General features: G+C 31.9%; 3 protein-coding genes across 7 annotated transcripts in view; 1 reads left to right on the top strand and 2 right to left on the bottom strand.

The window, feature by feature from the left end:
• LOC115891005 (E3 ubiquitin-protein ligase HECTD1) overlaps positions 1 to 6,547 on the bottom strand; it is a 37,913-nt gene extending 31,366 nt beyond the window's left edge. For 3 of the 5 annotated variants that reach the window (XM_030911389.1, XM_030911390.1, XM_030911393.1), the window contains exons 1-7: positions 6,142 to 6,301; positions 6,013 to 6,069; positions 1,480 to 1,698; positions 1,269 to 1,427; positions 1,023 to 1,214; positions 494 to 617; positions 208 to 407 (exon numbers count right to left, since the gene is read on the bottom strand). In XM_030911389.1, the coding sequence (XP_030767249.1) occupies positions 208 to 407; positions 494 to 617; positions 1,023 to 1,214; positions 1,269 to 1,427; positions 1,480 to 1,698; positions 6,013 to 6,069; positions 6,142 to 6,144 (954 nt within the window). In that variant the 5' untranslated portion in view covers positions 6,145 to 6,301. Of the gene's footprint in view, positions 1 to 207; positions 408 to 493; positions 618 to 1,022; positions 1,215 to 1,268; positions 1,428 to 1,479; positions 1,699 to 6,012; positions 6,070 to 6,141; positions 6,302 to 6,388 lie in introns of those variants that run through there. The other 2 variants (XM_030911392.1, XM_030911394.1) reach the window with 2 other exon arrangements.
• Positions 6,548 to 9,453: 2,906 nt separating this feature from the next.
• On the bottom strand, positions 9,454 to 13,188 carry LOC115890998 (40S ribosomal protein S2). The gene is made up of 7 exons (XM_030911381.1): positions 13,096 to 13,188; positions 12,639 to 12,777; positions 12,235 to 12,387; positions 11,781 to 12,014; positions 10,036 to 10,177; positions 9,638 to 9,832; positions 9,454 to 9,573 (listed from the first exon to the last, which is right to left on the bottom strand). Exons 2-6 carry the CDS (start codon positions 12,774 to 12,776, stop codon positions 9,657 to 9,659), a joined length of 843 nt encoding a protein of 280 aa, XP_030767241.1. The 5' UTR covers position 12,777; positions 13,096 to 13,188; the 3' UTR covers positions 9,454 to 9,573; positions 9,638 to 9,656.
• A 391-nt stretch (positions 13,189 to 13,579) lies between these two features.
• Positions 13,580 to 15,922, top strand: LOC115891008 (coiled-coil domain-containing protein 22 homolog). The gene is made up of 8 exons (XM_030911399.1): positions 13,580 to 13,745; positions 13,797 to 14,022; positions 14,077 to 14,332; positions 14,384 to 14,712; positions 14,917 to 15,131; positions 15,198 to 15,356; positions 15,409 to 15,574; positions 15,631 to 15,922. The coding sequence occupies exons 1-8, from the start codon at positions 13,696 to 13,698 to the stop codon at positions 15,859 to 15,861; spliced, it is 1,632 nt and encodes a 543-aa protein (XP_030767259.1). The 5' UTR covers positions 13,580 to 13,695; the 3' UTR covers positions 15,862 to 15,922.
• The last annotated feature ends 1,267 nt before the right edge of the window (positions 15,923 to 17,189 follow it).

Raw genomic sequence — 17,189 nt, 5'->3', positions numbered from 1 at the left:
TTTCATTTGGAAAAAATCGAAATAAAAATGAAACTTCTACATCCTGTATCTTCAAAACTAAACATTTTAGGACATATATTGATACAAAGTTTTTTACTTATTTTTATCTGCAGAATCTGCTGCCGAAGTTTCAGACCAGCCTGTATATCATAAAGTAATTTTAATAGAACGTCACCGGTTTTTATAGACGTATCTTAGTGATCTTACATGAGTGATAGTGGGGGATCCCCTGCAAAGCGTAGACAACAGACTGATGATCGTCGAGACAGAGGCTGTAGACTTCGAATCTGGTACTGCCGCAGCTGCGTTTCCTGCGGCTGCCGACTTTCCGGGCGTATTTTGGTTACCGCTAGCTGTAGCCGGACCTGCGGCGCTTGACAGCCTACTCAGTAGTTCATTAACCAATCCTATAATTATAATTTACATCAGAAAAAAAAAATAAATTGAGCAAATATAAACACAGAAGAAGAAAAAGAACTTTTGATATTCTTACCATGTTGAGCTAGAGGTGCAGGATCGACGCCCCTCCTTGTAAACCTGTCGGCAACGGAAGCGAAGCACCTTAAGGCTCCGTCAGCTACATGGGGATCTTCGTGTTGAAGCAGTGAGCTCAGAGCCTAGGTAAAAAAATCTGAATTAGTTATCTGAAAAAGTTAGATACATTATTTTTTTGATACCCTGTATATACAATATACAGTGTCTCTCTGAAAAGGACACACTACTAGTGTAGAACTACCATAAAGTTCTACTAAATATCTATGGAGGGTAGAGGTAAGGAGAATTATATTTGTGTATTGAAAAGTGGTCATTAAGAGGGAACGATTAAGACGGCGCTGATGTAGAAAAAGTTCTATATTTGAAAAATGCTCCAAAAACTTAACAGGAACTAATCTAACCGAACCTATTTCTTTCATACAAGGCATTTTGTCCACATTTTGTCCTACTTACTATACTTTCAGAGATGTCTATTACAAAATATTTAAAAATGCCCTCTAAAAGCAACTATACATAAAACAAATTACCTGTACACATCCTGGTAATTGTACATCAGCAGGTTCCATTTTTGTACAAAGCCTCGATACAACAGCCATAGCCGAGTGTAACGTATCTTTGTGCACAGATTGGCCATTGTCACGAATAAACGGCAAAATGCAACTTAAACCTCCAGCGTCAAATACAGATCCAGCTTCCCTAGTACAAATCAACTCTAAAACCTAAAAAAAATAATTTTACAATATTAAGTAACAAAGAAATGTCAAAGTTCATACTTTGACGCACTGTTCTGCCAAGTCCTTGCTCGTTCTACTTGACAGTTCGACCACAATCAATCTGTTACAGATAGCTTTAATTGCGCCATCGATAGCTACAATTCTTCGGGTGCACTCAGCAGAAACATCTAGATAATATGTGATAGCTCTAGCTGTAACCTAGAAAAATAATGTTTATATTTGATTTTTTACACGTCGTCAAAAGAAATACTTCTAGGACATTTTCTGGGGCCTGTTCATCTAAGAATATTCTACAGAGAGCTGGTAAAAATGTACGGGGCGGACAACTTTCAAAACAACGATCGACATTATCGGACATCAGCAGAAGCATGCAGAGCTGCTCTAGAGCAATCAGCTGCATGTCCCGCTCATCTCCCAATCCACTATTCAGCCATTCTAGAAGAGTTTCCGGATCTGGGTCTGCCATTTTCTGCAATTCATTTAAAAACAGTTAACCGGGTGTAGATCATTATAATTTATCGTGTTATGCTTTGAATAAAAAGATTAAGGAAGGAGTATATCAACAAACTTAGGTCCAGCGCGATGGGGACCAAAAATGGCCGACTTAAATTATTCCTGTTTATCAGTGCCGTTCTAATTTTATTCAAAACGTGTAAAAATATGATGTAGGAGTCAATAATTTGTTGTTTTATTTTATGTTGTCAATAAATGTTTGTAAACATTAAAATGGTTATCTATACTAATATATAAAATCCTTAAGTGACTGACATACTGATTAATCACGATCCTGTTCAAACCACTCAACGTAAGAAGCTCAATTTTGGCATACAGGTTGATTCTAGGGTGTAGAGGTTCTATAAGAAGGGATTTTTCGAAACTCGAATTCTAAGGGGGTGAAACCATCCTTCAAATATAAGAATATTTTTTATTTAAGGTGATTTAGGTGATTAAGGTGATTTTTTCGGAAAAACTCTTAAACACGTATATTTTATTTTGTTGTTTTAGATATTTTAAGATTTTTTAAAAATTTATACAGGGTGTTTCATAAAATATGACCATTGAGTAATCACGATTCTGCTTAAACTGCTTGACGTTTAAAGCTGATTTTTGGTAAACGGGTTGACTGTGGGGTGTAGAGGTTCGATAAGGAGGGGTTTCTCGAATCTCAAATTCCAAGAGGGTGAAAACGCCCCTCAAATATTACAATATTTGTTATTTAAAAAACGGTTAGTCTTTCGGGAAAACGCTTGGACAAGCATAATTTATTTGGTTTTTTTACATATTTTGAAATTTTATAAAAAATCATACAGGGTATTCAAAAAAGTTGGGTAATTTCTTAACCACGATTCTGCTTAAACTGCTTGACGTAAAAAGCTTATTTTTGGCAAACGGATTTTTCGAAAGTCAAATTCCCACGAGATGAAACTACCCCTCAAATATTACCAAGTTATATAATAATATCGCCATATTGTTTTTTCTTATGCTGACATAAATGTGAGAAAATTTTATCCAGTTTATATGTTAATGGAAATTCTTGCTTTGCTTTATCATCACTATTACAAATGATTAAAGCTTGATTTTCATGCATCCGTTGTCCGACGATACGTTGATACGATATTAATTTTATTGGTAGAATTTAAAGACTTTGATTGGTTAGAAAATAACGCAGTTTTTAAATATATTGCATTTTCATGCCTCCGTTTATCGGATATACGTTGGTGTCATTTTATATTTCCGTTTCCATAACGATTTTGCTATTTACTTATATTTTTATTAAGGTTAGATTAAATTTGTCAAAAAAGTGTCAAAACGTCCGTTGTCGTATGAACGCATTGTATGAACGGGTCGGTTGACGGGCTGAAGTAAAATATTTACGGATGAAAAGTGGCGCGAAAACGCTATGACCAATCAGAACACCGTCGGACCAACGTATTAAAATCAAGCTTAATTCGACGCGAACGAAGTCGCTGGTACACGCTAGTAAAAATATATAATTCTATTTAAAATAGGTAAGTTTTTATAAATTATTTATTAACATAAACATCCCATACGCTACTGAAGCAGGTAAGTCTTGACGTATCAAAATTCTTTGACAAGTAGTAAATAAAAGCAAAAATGCAAGAGAAAATATATAATTAGTTAATTTTAAGTGAATTTCATAAATGATCGGTTTACTACATGTATGTATATTATATAGTCATTTACTGGTAAAAAGTTATTCCGTTATTTCCCTCGATTTTTGGCCGAGATCTACTGCACGCTACACAACCATTTTACAGTCTTTTTCGATAAATAGCAATAGTGTCACTGTTAATTTAAGTTCTGTTACAATTTCCTTCTAGATTTGGTTTGGACTACCTCTAAACAATTTCCAGTTGTAGAATAAATAATAAATAACATAAAATAAGCTCAGTAAAGACTGACAAATTCACAAAATTTCAAATCAAATTCCCATGTGTCAAATGAATCGTCAAACAGAACTGTCAAGGATCCCCACCATAGGACTCTACCTCCGTCTACCATGCATGAATAGAATACATGCATGAATATGATAACATTATATTCCTTCCTTAATCTTTTTATTCAACGCTTTTATGTTAAGCCGAAACCTATACAGAGTGTTCCTTAATGACATGCTAATATTTAAGGGGGCGATTCTTGGACATATTCTTGAAAAAAACTTCGTATGAATGTAAGTAATTAAAAATATTCAAAATGTAAACCATTTAAAATAAAATTGTTTGTACGTCAAAAAATACATATTGATGCATATATTGATTAACATCAGAGTTATTAACGATATCTTTATGAAACTTGATACAAACTATAGAAAAGTTTACCATCCTATATCTGTTATAATCCCGTCCTCATTTTAATTAAATTTGTAATATTAGTTTAGGAATGTCCCATCCTAAAAACCTTCATACCTTTGGGGTCATAAACGACCCTACAATATAATTCCAATTGATAACTTGAACTATTACTTTTGGGAATTTTGATCATAAATTTATATAGCTGTCACAGACGTCTGTCTACCTAAACAATATAAGTTAAGGGGCATTTCTCTGGCATTTCTGTAGCTTAAATACTATTTAAGGAACTGCAAGACAGGCCCTCAGTTTGTTTTGCTGTTTCAGAGACAACACACTCTTTTGCTCTTACTCTTTTGCTGTTTGAGTCACAACACTCTTTTGCTTAAACCCTCTTTTTGCTCAACACTCTTTTGCTTTTGCTCTTCAAGTCTCTTTTGATCAGAACTCTATTTTTACTCTTCAACGCGTTACTATTTTTCACAGTTTCCCTCAGGGTAACTATTGTAACTAGTTCATCATAATTAAAGTTAAGTTATATTAAAAACAACAGTGTACATTAATTCCACACCTGAAAAGACCCTCAACAAGCTGGCCCTACTGAACAGGACCACAACATATCTCAAAAATTAAGATGATTGGGACAAACATTCATACGAGGTTTTTTTTCCTAGAATAAGTCCAAAAATCACCCTGTTAAATATTAGCATGTCATTAAGGAACACCCTGTATACAGAGTGACCCAGGCATCCGAAAAAGCTCTATATTAGGTTTTTGGTTTGTGATTTATATTTCAATGTTTTTGTGTCAATTTATTTCAATTCCATTTAAAAATATAAAACTTCAGTTTGAAAATATATTTGAATCACCCTATATGTTGACAATAATTATTTTCAAAATGTGCATTCATTGTCCTTGCACTATGTAAAAAATTACAAACTAAAAACCTAATATGGAGCCTTTTCGGAAGCCTGGGTCACCCTGTAGTTAGTTTTTATACTATTTCAACCTTAGATTTCAACACATTAAGGTATTACCAATATTTAATGGTAAAGGCCAATTGGACTTAACATACCCATTATCCTTAATTATTATCGAATAAACAAAATCATTACACAGCTACGTCATTTCTTAAATCTTTTCTTTGTTACTTGCCCAAAAAGTCATTTTTTTCAGGTTGTATAAAGTCTGTTTATTGTGCAGTGGTTTAGTTTATTCTTTAGCATTAGTAATTACAAGGTTTAGCATCTAATTTTACTATATACCCATGCTGGTCTTTCAGTATAAAGTTTTTAGTAAAGTTAGTATTAATGATAGTCCACGACAAACAGTTCATAATGTAATAATAAGGAGAAGAGAGTTAAATACAGTTCAAAAAAAATACAAGACAGTTCCAAATAATAGTTCAAGACATTTAAAAACAAGCACTTAAGTTAAATCGTGTATATAGTCGCAGTAAAATTGTTTTATCAATTAGGTAGTAAGTGTGTAATTCAGTCTAACTACAAGATAAAATAAAATGTTACAATATATTGTGCATTTCATTTCTTATTAATATACAAGAATTATTTATACTTAGGGGAAGTAACAATATTGAATCTCCTCCTCAACACTATGGTTTTGTTTTTATTTCACTAGGCTAACAAAATCAAAACTAATTATTTGGGATTATACAACAAAAGTAATTAGGAACGCCAATGTTTTTTTGGCAAGATCTACTGAATAATTTCCTTTATTTTCATTATAGGGTCATTGTATTGTGAAAAAGTAAAATAATATGACTTTACCCTGTTCAAAATCTTCATTAACAAAATAAAAATAAACAACGTGTTAAGGATGACAGGTAGATTTGAACAAAAAAATACAAAAATGGTTATTGAAATATTAATTGAAACTGCGCAATGTAAACAAATACACTTAACACATGGCCAACCTACACCAGCCTATGTTGAAAACACTTGAAAAATGCTTACCTTTAGTCGACGTGAGTCCTTCGAGTGTTTTCTCGAAGACAGCGATCGCAAAAAGTCCTGAAATTAATCGTGAATTGAATACAAAGGAAACGTAGTCAACAAGCATAAAAATGTTCTATTTGAACCTACCATAACATCGCGTAAAATTTCCCTAAATCGATACTAACGGTGTTTTTCTTACCACTCCTATTTTACCAGAAAAAGCGTAAAAAATCGGTCGAAAGAATCAAGACGATTCGGGAGATAAGTTATCAATGTTTAATTGCAATGACATTCTTAAGCTGACAAAGAATTTGTAACAATTTCGACGTACATCACGAGAGGTTTTGAAAGAGAATTGACACCAGTATGTGTGCATAAGGATACGATACTTTACCTGATCTAATTTCTTTCACATAGCAGGGCACTGAAATTATACACTTTAAAGTGGCGGACAAAGTAAATTTGAATTGTTTCTAAGAGGTTTTCTTTATTGAATAATCCACCTATTTATTTCTCACATTCACCTACGCGAAGATTACTTGCAAAATGTCAAATAAATAATGAAACGACTACAGCGACATCTAGCTAGATACTTTCTTCTTTTCAATTCCATAGGGCGGATTATCACCAGAAGAAATCGATCATATCCGTTTATTTCTTTAATTAGTGTAAAGGCCTAAGCTACTAGGACTATCCGACTTACACATTCATATCCAATGTTCAAACCTTTTGTTGCAATGTAGTCAGGGATGGGCGTTTGGTAAAGGTGTGGATCCGGTGGCTGACCTTGAAGCCCATATTTGCTGCTTTTGATCATCGATACTACGCAAGCGCACATCGTCGATGTTGCCAAATTGCAGTTTATTTTCGAAGTATTTGCAGTCGAAAAATTTTTTTTGCCTGTTAATCAATAATAATACAAATTCTATAATTAATTTTATAATTTCAGATTTATCTTGATATCCAAAATTAAGGTAAGAAGAATAATGAAGATTGTGAAATGAAAGTATTATGAATATATAAAATTGTAATAATAATAACATTTATTTATATATTTACATTAGAATTAAAATTTATCATTTACGGATTTTTTTCTTAATGGTTTTAAACTTATTAGAATTATTTTATTTCTTTTCATTAAAAAGTTATTTAATTTCTAGTTATTTACAGGCAACAATAGTTTTGATTATATGTATTGATGTTTTGAAGTACTACCATGACGGGTCTTATTATAGAACAATAAACGTCAATCGGAGATAGAGGTAACATTTTACCTATTATATAATGTTACTAATATAATATACTTTGATTATAATTAATGTTTTTATCATAATTTCTTAAAAATATCAAGTTAGTGGATTTTATCGAAGAGTGTGTTGATAAGCAGTGGCGGACACAGGGGGCCCGGGCCCCCATAAAGTCTGTGAATTGTGTAAAATATTAGGCTTTTGTGTTAAAAATGGCGCCCTAAAAACCATATTCTACATTGCTTTTCATTTTGGGCCTCCCCTAAAATAAATTCCTGTATCCGGCCCTGTTGATAAGACTAAAATAAGCTTTATGTTTTATCTTTTTCTTTTTAGAAGGGAGATGGTTTGTATCGTAGAATACATTACAGTATTTAATATCGTGTACTTTGATATTCTTTTCTTAATTTACTGTAATTTCTTGTTTCCTATAATGCCAAATCTTGACAATATGGTGAAGGTTGATTTTTGATCTTATTAGTTTTATAAGAATAATAATAATAATAGAAATACAAGACTAAATTAAGACTTAGTTTGTGATTTATATTAAGATCTTTCTTATAATATTTGTTATGTCTTAATCTTAATACTATATTATGCTTGGTCTGGAAAATAAATGTTAAAATATCTTAATTTTGCATATCCTATTCCATCCTTCCATTAGGAAAAATATGGTTTATAAATCATATATGCTAAGAAAATCACATAAATTAGGTGTAAGAATAGAGAAATCTTAATGTAGCAGAAAAATTAATGCAATATATGTATAAGCAGAATTAAACAAGGTCACTGATGTTAATGTTGCTGAAGGCTGATTCTACAATTTTAATTACGGAGGCTAAAAGGCCTTTTAAGGCCTCCGTAGTTTTGATGGAATGTTAAAAAAAATCTATTATAAACATGACATGGAGCTACAGCATTTAAAAATTAAAAAAAAAGAAAAAACTTGGACACATCCCTTTTAATTTCCCGAATTTTTAATAAAGCACTTTTTAAACGTAGCATAATAATCTAGATAGGAATCTAGAGTTTTATTTCTATATAATTTTATTGACTATAAAAATACATAATAAGCGTTCACGTGTTGTGCTAAATATTAAAATAATATACCGCGTACTATGATTGAAAAAAAATAGCGTCAGCAATGACTATGAAATGAAGATCGCTGTCATTTTATGAAAATGTCCTCAATCGTCATTTCCCAGCCAACTGGACGCCGTTTTTTCGAACATACGGTATATATTGACAAAAAAACACTGAAAAGCACATATTTGTTTTCTACTGAAAATAATTCCAAAATAACTCGCAATCTGGCAACATCGAAGATGTGCGCATGCGTAGTGTCAGTGACTATATGCAGCAAAAACTCGTTTCAAGGTCAGCCACCCCACACCATTACCGGTTATCAACTATTTTGACGACGCTGCCGCAAAATAACTGAAAACATTTCTCCAGTTGAAATGGGTTCTCGTGCATAATATGTTTTTGATATATATGGTGACAATTTTTCAACTTAACCAAGTTATTAAACTCCTGTACAGACAATCTGTGAAAATTCCTAAATTTTTTCTCATCTTTTGTCCTTATTTTTTGAATTAAATTGCGATAAGCACCTTGTTGCTTACGAAATTTGAATATTTCACATGTCCCAATAAATGACTCATAAATGACCTATAAATAAATAATATAAAAAAAAACCGTTCTCTTCTACGTCTTAACAATAAGTAAATGGCAATTTTGCGCCTTCTGTTCCAATCCCACAATCGTAATCGATATTCATAATCATTAAACAAATTTAAACTCATATTGTATGCTATAAAATATAAAATAAAGATCGTAAACACGAATAAATATGTATAAAACAAATTAAGTTATCTCAGGTTATGATTTTTTTTGTAACTTTCAGTGGAGCAAAAATTAAATGTCCCTAAAAATTCGCGACTGTATGAAATAGGTCAAAATTTTGCGAATATTTTTTGGCGAATCGCTTTTCGCTATTCGCGTCTTATATGAAACAAGCTTATGATTGTAAATATCTTTCGTCACTTTCAGAGATAATATACAGATTTTTCAGACTCTTAAAAAAAATATTAAAAATACAACTGAAATCAGGACAATTTAGTCTTTACTATAGATGTTCTGTATTTTGCTATAAATATTGTAATCTTAAATTATACAGGGTGTTCAAAATCAGGATTAAGAAAACGCTAAATTTTATTATTCTTTTTTATTGTTGTTGCTGCTGTTGCTTTTCAAATGTATTCAGTACAATTCATTACAATCTATATCCAATGCATTCCACTAAATACATCTGCTGTTGCTGCTGGGACTTCTAAAAAACCGCCAAAAAAACCTTAAAATTCTGTACGAAAATCGAGGATTTTAAATAATTTTACCTTCTTCGGTAGCTCCGTGTCAGGCTTCCGGTCTGGCAGCGGTTACCACCACGCGATGATTTTTCGCCAAATAGTCGGCGTACTCTTGGTAAGGAGTACGAACCAGCGGCATTTCTTTCCACAGATCTGGGGTCAAATAAGCGTAGGTCTTGGCTATAGCAGCGTAAGTAGCCTTCGCGAAATTACCCAGGGTTCCTGAAAAGAGGAATCTCTTAGTAATTTCTTAAAATAATTAAAAAACATTTTTATAAATGGGGTATGAGATCAGAAATTCTTGACCATCACTGATATATAAATATATCTATGGTGGAAACCGCGAAAGAATAAAGTTATTCATCATGAAAAAATAACAATAAAGATTACAATTTCATAATTTAAAAACCTAAATAAATGCTCACCGGTAGAACCTCTTGCAGATGTGTAACAGTCCTCAATACCAGCCATTTGGAGAAGTTTTTTAGGTACTGGTGCAGATACAATGCCAGTACCACGGGGTGCAGGAATGAGACGTACAGTGACAGAACCACATTTGCCAGTAACCTTAAAAAATCAAGTATTTTAGCATATAAAATATGACTCTTATCTATTAAAAATAGCAGAGTTCATTATTCAGACATCTTTGGCCATCACAGACTATAAGTCTTCGGTGGAAACCGCGAAAGAATATAATTATTCATCATAAATATTAACTATATAACAAATAAGATTAAAAAATATGGTAATTATTGGGAAAACTGGAAATCGTCCGATTTTCACCAAAATTGGTATACACCCTATTTTGAGGTCGTAGATTACGAATCTGAACTTTTTTCTTGGCGGTCTCTTACCGTTTTTCAGGAAAACGGGAAATAATTTAAACATTGAATTTTTCTTAATTTCTCAAATTTTTAAGGTTTTCTAGCACATATTTTGTTAGGTATTCAATAAACAATGATGTTTTTCTATTTTCTGTTACTTTTTTAACCAATTCTATGCATAATAAAGGAAAATTTGCTAAAATAAATTTGTAAACAATTTGAAAATGTTGGATTGTGTTTCTGGGATTTAAAGCAACGTTACCAATGGCAAACCTAAATTTGGCGTGTTTTTTTTCGCTCATTCTGGGATTACGAAAGGCGGTCGCCAGAGGAACGGCTCCTTCTCATAACTGCTATTTTACCAACGAGACCTAACTTTTTATAACCACGAAGTTGCACGAAAGAGTTTTGATTGCATTGGTTACAACTTCCATGCGGAGGGTGGTAATCTTTTGTTGTTATATTATATCAAAAAAAGATTAACCCCCTCCGCAAAGAAGTTGAAACCAATGCAATCAAAACTTTCGTGCAACTTCATGGTTATAAATAGTCTTATATAACTTCTTTGCGGAGGGGGTTAATCTTTTTTTGATATAATATAACAACCAAAGATTAACACCCTCCGCATGGAAGTTGTAACCAATGCAATCAAAACTCTTCCGCGTAACTTTGTGGATATAGGTAGGTATATTTAAATGTTGTCAGATCTCATAATAGGTAATTTATTTAAAATCCCTAATCACCCGAAAAAAATAGAAGATATGGCAACCTCGCAAATTTTCAAATTTCTAGATCAGGTCCATGATAGTGATGGGAATAATCGAATTATTTTCACCATCGAATAATTAGTAATAATTCATATTCCACCCAGATAGTAATTTTCTGTTAAGCTCCGCACACTACATGCGTAATATCTTATCTAACCCTCCTTGTATCATGGATTAGGTCTAGAATATATTTGTCTCTCTTATTACATAGGAAAGAGAAAGAAGAATATATGAACTGTCAAACTTCCATCTGGTCTCAATTTTCTTTGTTATTTTGTTAAGAAAAGTGTTTTTCAGTAAAATTTTGGACATTTTTCTATCCTCAATCAAGTGTGGCTTTTAAATAAACTATAATATAATAAAAATATAGTGAAATTATTACTTTATAGGGCCGAAATAAAGAAAAATTCAATGTTGAAATAATTTTCCGTTTTTCTGAAAAACGGAAAGAGACCGCCAAGAAAAAGTTCAGATTCGTAATCTACGACCTCAAAATAGGGTGTATACCAATTTTGGTGAAAATCGGACGATTTCCAGTTTTCCCAATAATTACCACAAATATATATCTTTAATAATTACCTTGCAAGGTACGGTATGAGGCTGACCAATCTTGTTACCCCAATACCCTCTTCGGACAGGTACTACAGAAAGCTTAGCTAGAATAATAGCACCGCGAATAGCAGTGGCTACTTCCTTGCTGCACTTAACACCCAGACCAATGTGGCCCTTGCTGTCACCAATGGCTACGAAAGCCTTGAAACGAGTACGCTGACCAGCACGAGTCTGCTTCTGGACGGGCATGATTTTCAACACCTAGAAAGCCCCCCAAAAACAAACAATTATGTAAAGAGATTTAAATTAAAAAAAATTTAAAATAAAACTTGAAAATAATATTTTTGAAAATATTATCATCAGAATTTTATGGCCATCATTGACAAAAAGTTGTCTTTGGTGGAAACCGCGAAAGAATAATATTATTCATCATGAAAATTATTTAGAAAATATAATGCATAAATACAAATATATACCTTACCTCATCGTTGAGATCACTTCCAATAAAGAAATCAATGATTTCAAATTCTTTGATTGGCAGAGAAAACAGATAGATATCTTCTAAAGACCTTATCTTTCCATCTCTAACCAAACGACCCAGTTTTGTTACAGGAACCCATTCCTTGGAATCTTCCTGTAAAAAGTTTACTTAGACCAATTAAAATGACTATAACTGTCTTAATTCATATTTATACTTTATCTTAAGATATCGTTGTATTGAGATAGAATCTTAATTTATTATTTTTTGTACTTATAACATGGATTGTAAAACAGAAACTACATTATTTTAATAATCACAGAATAATAAATGCTAAATTGACAGATAAATTGATTTTTGCATTAACCTAACACATATTTCTGACAAAATCATTCTTTTTTACATACCTTTCCACGGCCACGACCGCGTCCTCTGCCCCTGCCTCTACCTCGGCCACCGCGCCCCCCTCTGCCACCACCAGGAGCACCTCCTCCAAAGCCTCCCCTGAATCCACCACGACCACCGGCTGGAGCTGCGTCCGCCATTCTAACCAAAATTTTATTTTATTAGTTTTTTCCAGTTCATCGTTAAAAAATTTTAATAAATTCGTAGAAAAATAATAAATCAGAGTAAAAACTACCATCATCGATCGAAATCTTCGGTGGAAACCGCGAAAGAATAGGTTTATTCATCATTCTAATTTAGTTCAACACGTGAAGTTCAAAAACGTACTTGACGAGTTTTATAAATCAGTTTTGGTTTAATATAAACATAAGAAATTATCACTGGATGTTATATTTGAAGAAATAATATAATAAAGTAAAGAATATGTGTAAAAACAGTAAATAAATAGAAAAAACTTACATTTCAATCCTTCCTCGACCGTAGACAACGAAAGAAAGGAAGTAAAATGGAAGGGAATGAAGGAAACGGAAATTACATTTGACAATTTTGACAGTAAAAATCATAGAGGGGGTAGAATTTAATTTAAATCAGAGATATATATTTCTAATTCATATATAAATAACATAAAATGTAACAATTTTTTACTTCAAGTGTTGAAATATTACTTGTTAACTTAATAAAATAGTTTTCTGTAATTGTCTGTTTTAAAAATTGATCTAGCAATAGCTAAAAGATAAAAAAAAATTGTTAAAAAAGTAAGATCATATATTATTTATATGATCTTCAATCCAGAAAGAAAAATTTAAATGACCGGGCGTATAGTCCTGGTAGCTTAGGCCATAAAACTAATCAATATTGAAAGAAGAAAAAAATAGACCGGATAGTCCTAGTAGCTTAGACCTTTAAATTAATGAAAAAGGAAGAAGAAAATGCTTCTGAAGTTAGTTACAAAATGTGTCAAAAAATCAGCTGTTGTTTATAAATTATTAAAAAACAATTATTTAATAATAAAATTAATGCATTTCAGTTAATATCATTCTTTGAATATCATTTAAGATCATGGAAGAGGTTGATAAAATAATTATAGACTCCCTAAAACATATTAATTGGTATGACCTACAGTTAAATAATTTACTAGACATAAAAACATTACTTTTTAGTGATATAGACGAAGATATCAATAGTTTAAAACAGTTCGAACCAGATCTAGTTTTAGAAGCTATTTCGTCCTGTCTGGCGATTATAAATCCAGACATACAAGTTATAAAAAAATTACCTGCTTCTATGAGCGGTAAAATCAAGTTGGCATCTAATGTAGCTCAGCAGATACAAACTATAGGTTTTAAGGGTGACATGGGATACCAAACGATTTTGTATAGCAATGAGGTAATTTGTGACGCTTTTCTCCTCTTGTGTGATATTTTATTTTTTTACACTTAGGTAGAAGTACGTAGGGTATTAATGTTTCTAATAGAACGTCTTCCAAAAGAAGCAAGTCCAATTACAACAATTGAACCAGTCGGATATGTAGCAAGAATAGTAAAAGATATAGAAGACAGCTTAAAAAAGTCTTTGAATAGCATGTGGTTACCAACAGCTCTTCTTCATTATGGTACAAGACAAATTTCCGATAATATAATTGTCAACAGTCTAGGAAACAGTAGTGAACTAAATTCTGTTAATTTAATATTACCAAGTAGGTATACATTTTGCTTACTATGCTTTTTTACAAATTAAACTTGAATAGGTGCAGAAAACAGAGAATACATTCCTGAAGTTCCTAGACAGTGTACGAAAAAACAATTATTACCATCGATATTATTTAAACCAGCAGACTTTACAAATTGTAGTAACTGGGAAAATTTAGTACAACAGAGGTTAATAAAAACTGATATAACTGATCAAATACTTGATGAAACTTCAAATGATAAATATACAGAAAGCACTCCAATAGAATCTGAAAAAGTAGAAGCTCCGAATACTTTAAAAACTTCCATAGAACATTTGAAAATTAAAAAGAACGAGTTAGTTGCTTTGCAGGAATCAGTCAATGGTTTAGAAAAAGAGTTGAAGAAGGTAAATATTATCTGACAAACAGATCTAAAACAGCAAGAGGAATACAAGCAAAAAATTGATGACATGTTTAATAATAGAAAAACAAAATTACTTCATGGTATCTCAGATTCAAGCAGAAGTCCCATTGTTTCAGATGTTTGTCAGACTGTATATTATTTTTTCTCGAATTATATGTTATATTTAGGTTTATATATATTTTTATAGATTCAAAACGAAAATTTAGTAGAAGAAAAGCATTTAAAAGAAATCACACATAATGCCAAAATCCTTAGTACAACTTTGGCAGTTTTATATAACGAAGAAAATAAAGTTAAGTTAACAAATTCTATAGAAAAAGCTAAAAATCGTTTAGTTGACTTAAAAAAACAGTGGGACGAAGTTCAGTCACCTCTATTAGAAGAGCATATAGCCTTAAAAAGGTATCACAGGTTTAAAAAACCCGCGTCGTAGTAGTAGTTTGTACAACCATTTTTATATTATTTTAGCTCGGTAAGTTCAGAAAGCATAAAAAATCAGAATGATGGATATAAATATAAGAATTTAAAACAAACTTATGCAAATTTAGTTAGAGATTTTAAAGAAAAATATTTACTTGAAGAAAAACTTGTGGAAAAATGCAAAGAACTTGGCAATAAAAATAACAGGTATTTTTGATTTTTTTTACAGTTATAGAAGGTACTAAAATTATTTATTTAGAGCAGCTTATACGAAAAGGATCTTGGAAATTGTAGCTAACATCAAGAAACAGAATCATGAAATTGAAAAGGTTCTGTTGGACACTAAAGATGTGCAAAAAGATATCAACAGTCTTACAGGTCAAATTGATAGATCTTTTACGTTAAGTGATGAATTAATATTCTACGTAAGTTTATTTGAGGTTGTTTTTAAGTTTTTTAAATTAAAATATCTGTTTTTAAGGATTGCAAACAAGACGAAACAGCTAGAAGAGCTTACAAACTCTTGGCTGCCCTGCGTGAAGAATGCAATGGGGTTCTTCAGGCAGTGTCTGATATGGGCCAAACTGAAAGAGAACTAAGAAATTTGGAAGAACAAATTGAAAGTGAGAAGTCCAAAGGCGTCAAAGAAAAACTGGAAAAGATTCAAAAAGATCTGGACGAAATCCAAAAAGAAATTAAACTACTCTCTTGAGTGTTTTTATATGTATATCTAAGTTTTAAAATTTGTACAGAACTGTTATAACAAAATATAATTGAAAATGGAAATGAAAGAAAATTATTAAAATAAATTTGTATAAACTTAGGCTGTACTTAAACTGCCGTTAAACGGTAGCTTACTAAAATGCCGTTAATAGGTATGATGTCGTTGATGTGACGCACTTGACGGCTTTATGAAATATAGGAATTTTATAAGGACTAACCAACACTATCCACCCCACCAAATAACCAACTTAACCAACGCAACTAACCTCGACACTGATAAAAAAATTTAAAAAACAAATATAAATTAGTAAAAACCAACCAACCCCACCAAATAACCAACTAACCAATGAATTAACACCCTCCAAATAATCACGCTAACCAACCCGCCAAATAACTAAACCAATCCAACCAAAAAGAGTGAAACCAATGCAATAAGATCACGCTATAAGCAAAAAAAAATTTAAAAAAGTCTTGGCCAGCGTGAGATTTGAACCCTGGACCTTGCGCTCACGAACCGATAGCCTCAGCCACGGAGCCACAGGTGCTCTTGCAATATGCTTATGGCTAGCCATTACTTTCCGCCGACAACGACGTCACAATATCTATTAACAGCATTTTAGTAGGCTACCGTTTAACGGCTGTTTAAGTACATCGTTATTTTTTTATTTCTTATTAATTTAATTCTATAACATAATACAGGGCGTATGTTAAATAAGTGCAAATATTTTTAGGGGTAGTATATTTCGACACCAGAAACACAAGATTATTGAGGTGTTTTTCGCGATTTTTTTTTAAACTTGGAATTTTTTAAATGATTTTTTTTTTAATTTTTTTAGTTTTTAGTTAAAAAAAACATAATTTCTTGATGGCAACATAAATAGTATATTAAATTGACAAGAAATAAAACTCAGAAAAGATCCAGTGGTTCCTAAAATTTAAGGAAAAACTCATTTTTTTGGTTAGGATTAATTTGAAAAACAGTAATGATAAAATATGTTTCTTTTATCGAGATCTACCAGCCCTGAAAATATTTGCACTTATTTAAGGCTCACCCTGTATTTCTTTTACATCTACATAGGTACAACTTGTGGAAAATAAAGTTCCAACCCTAGATGCAACATTTTTCGTAAACACCTACTTGTGCGGTTTGAAATTTTGATTTTGTTGCAAAATCCGGCAATACCGCATAGAAGAACTTTTATCTCTTTTTAATACATTTGATTTTCCATTATGCTGTCTACATCACTGTCTTACACGTTAAAATAGAGAACACGCAGTTTCGATGACCAGATCGGTATAGATCACTAATTATTATTT

Source organism: Sitophilus oryzae, unplaced genomic scaffold, assembly GCF_002938485.1.
Source record: "Sitophilus oryzae breed Bouriz unplaced genomic scaffold, Soryzae_2.0 scaffold_942_pilon_pilon, whole genome shotgun sequence".
Classification (NCBI taxonomy): domain Eukaryota; kingdom Metazoa; phylum Arthropoda; class Insecta; order Coleoptera; family Curculionidae; genus Sitophilus; species Sitophilus oryzae.
Note: the sequence above shows the minus strand (reverse complement) of the source record. Positions and strands in the feature narration are given on the sequence as shown.

Coding starts and splice junctions, on each gene's coding strand:
- LOC115890998 (XM_030911381.1), bottom strand. CDS start 12,776: ATGGCGGACGCAGCTCCAGCCGGTGGTCGTGGTGGATTCAGGGGAGGC. Junction 12,388..12,638: donor GCGGTCGTGGCCGTGGAAAG/GTATGTAAAAAA, acceptor AACTTTTTACAG/GAAGATTCCAAGGAATGGGT. Junction 12,015..12,234: donor GAAGTGATCTCAACGATGAG/GTAAGGTATATA, acceptor GGGGCTTTCTAG/GTGTTGAAAATCATGCCCGT.
- LOC115891008 (XM_030911399.1), top strand. CDS start 13,696: ATGGAAGAGGTTGATAAAATAATTATAGACTCCCTAAAACATATTAAT. Junction 14,333..14,383: donor TGTTAATTTAATATTACCAA/GTAGGTATACAT, acceptor AAACTTGAATAG/GTGCAGAAAACAGAGAATAC. Junction 15,575..15,630: donor GTGATGAATTAATATTCTAC/GTAAGTTTATTT, acceptor TCTGTTTTTAAG/GATTGCAAACAAGACGAAAC.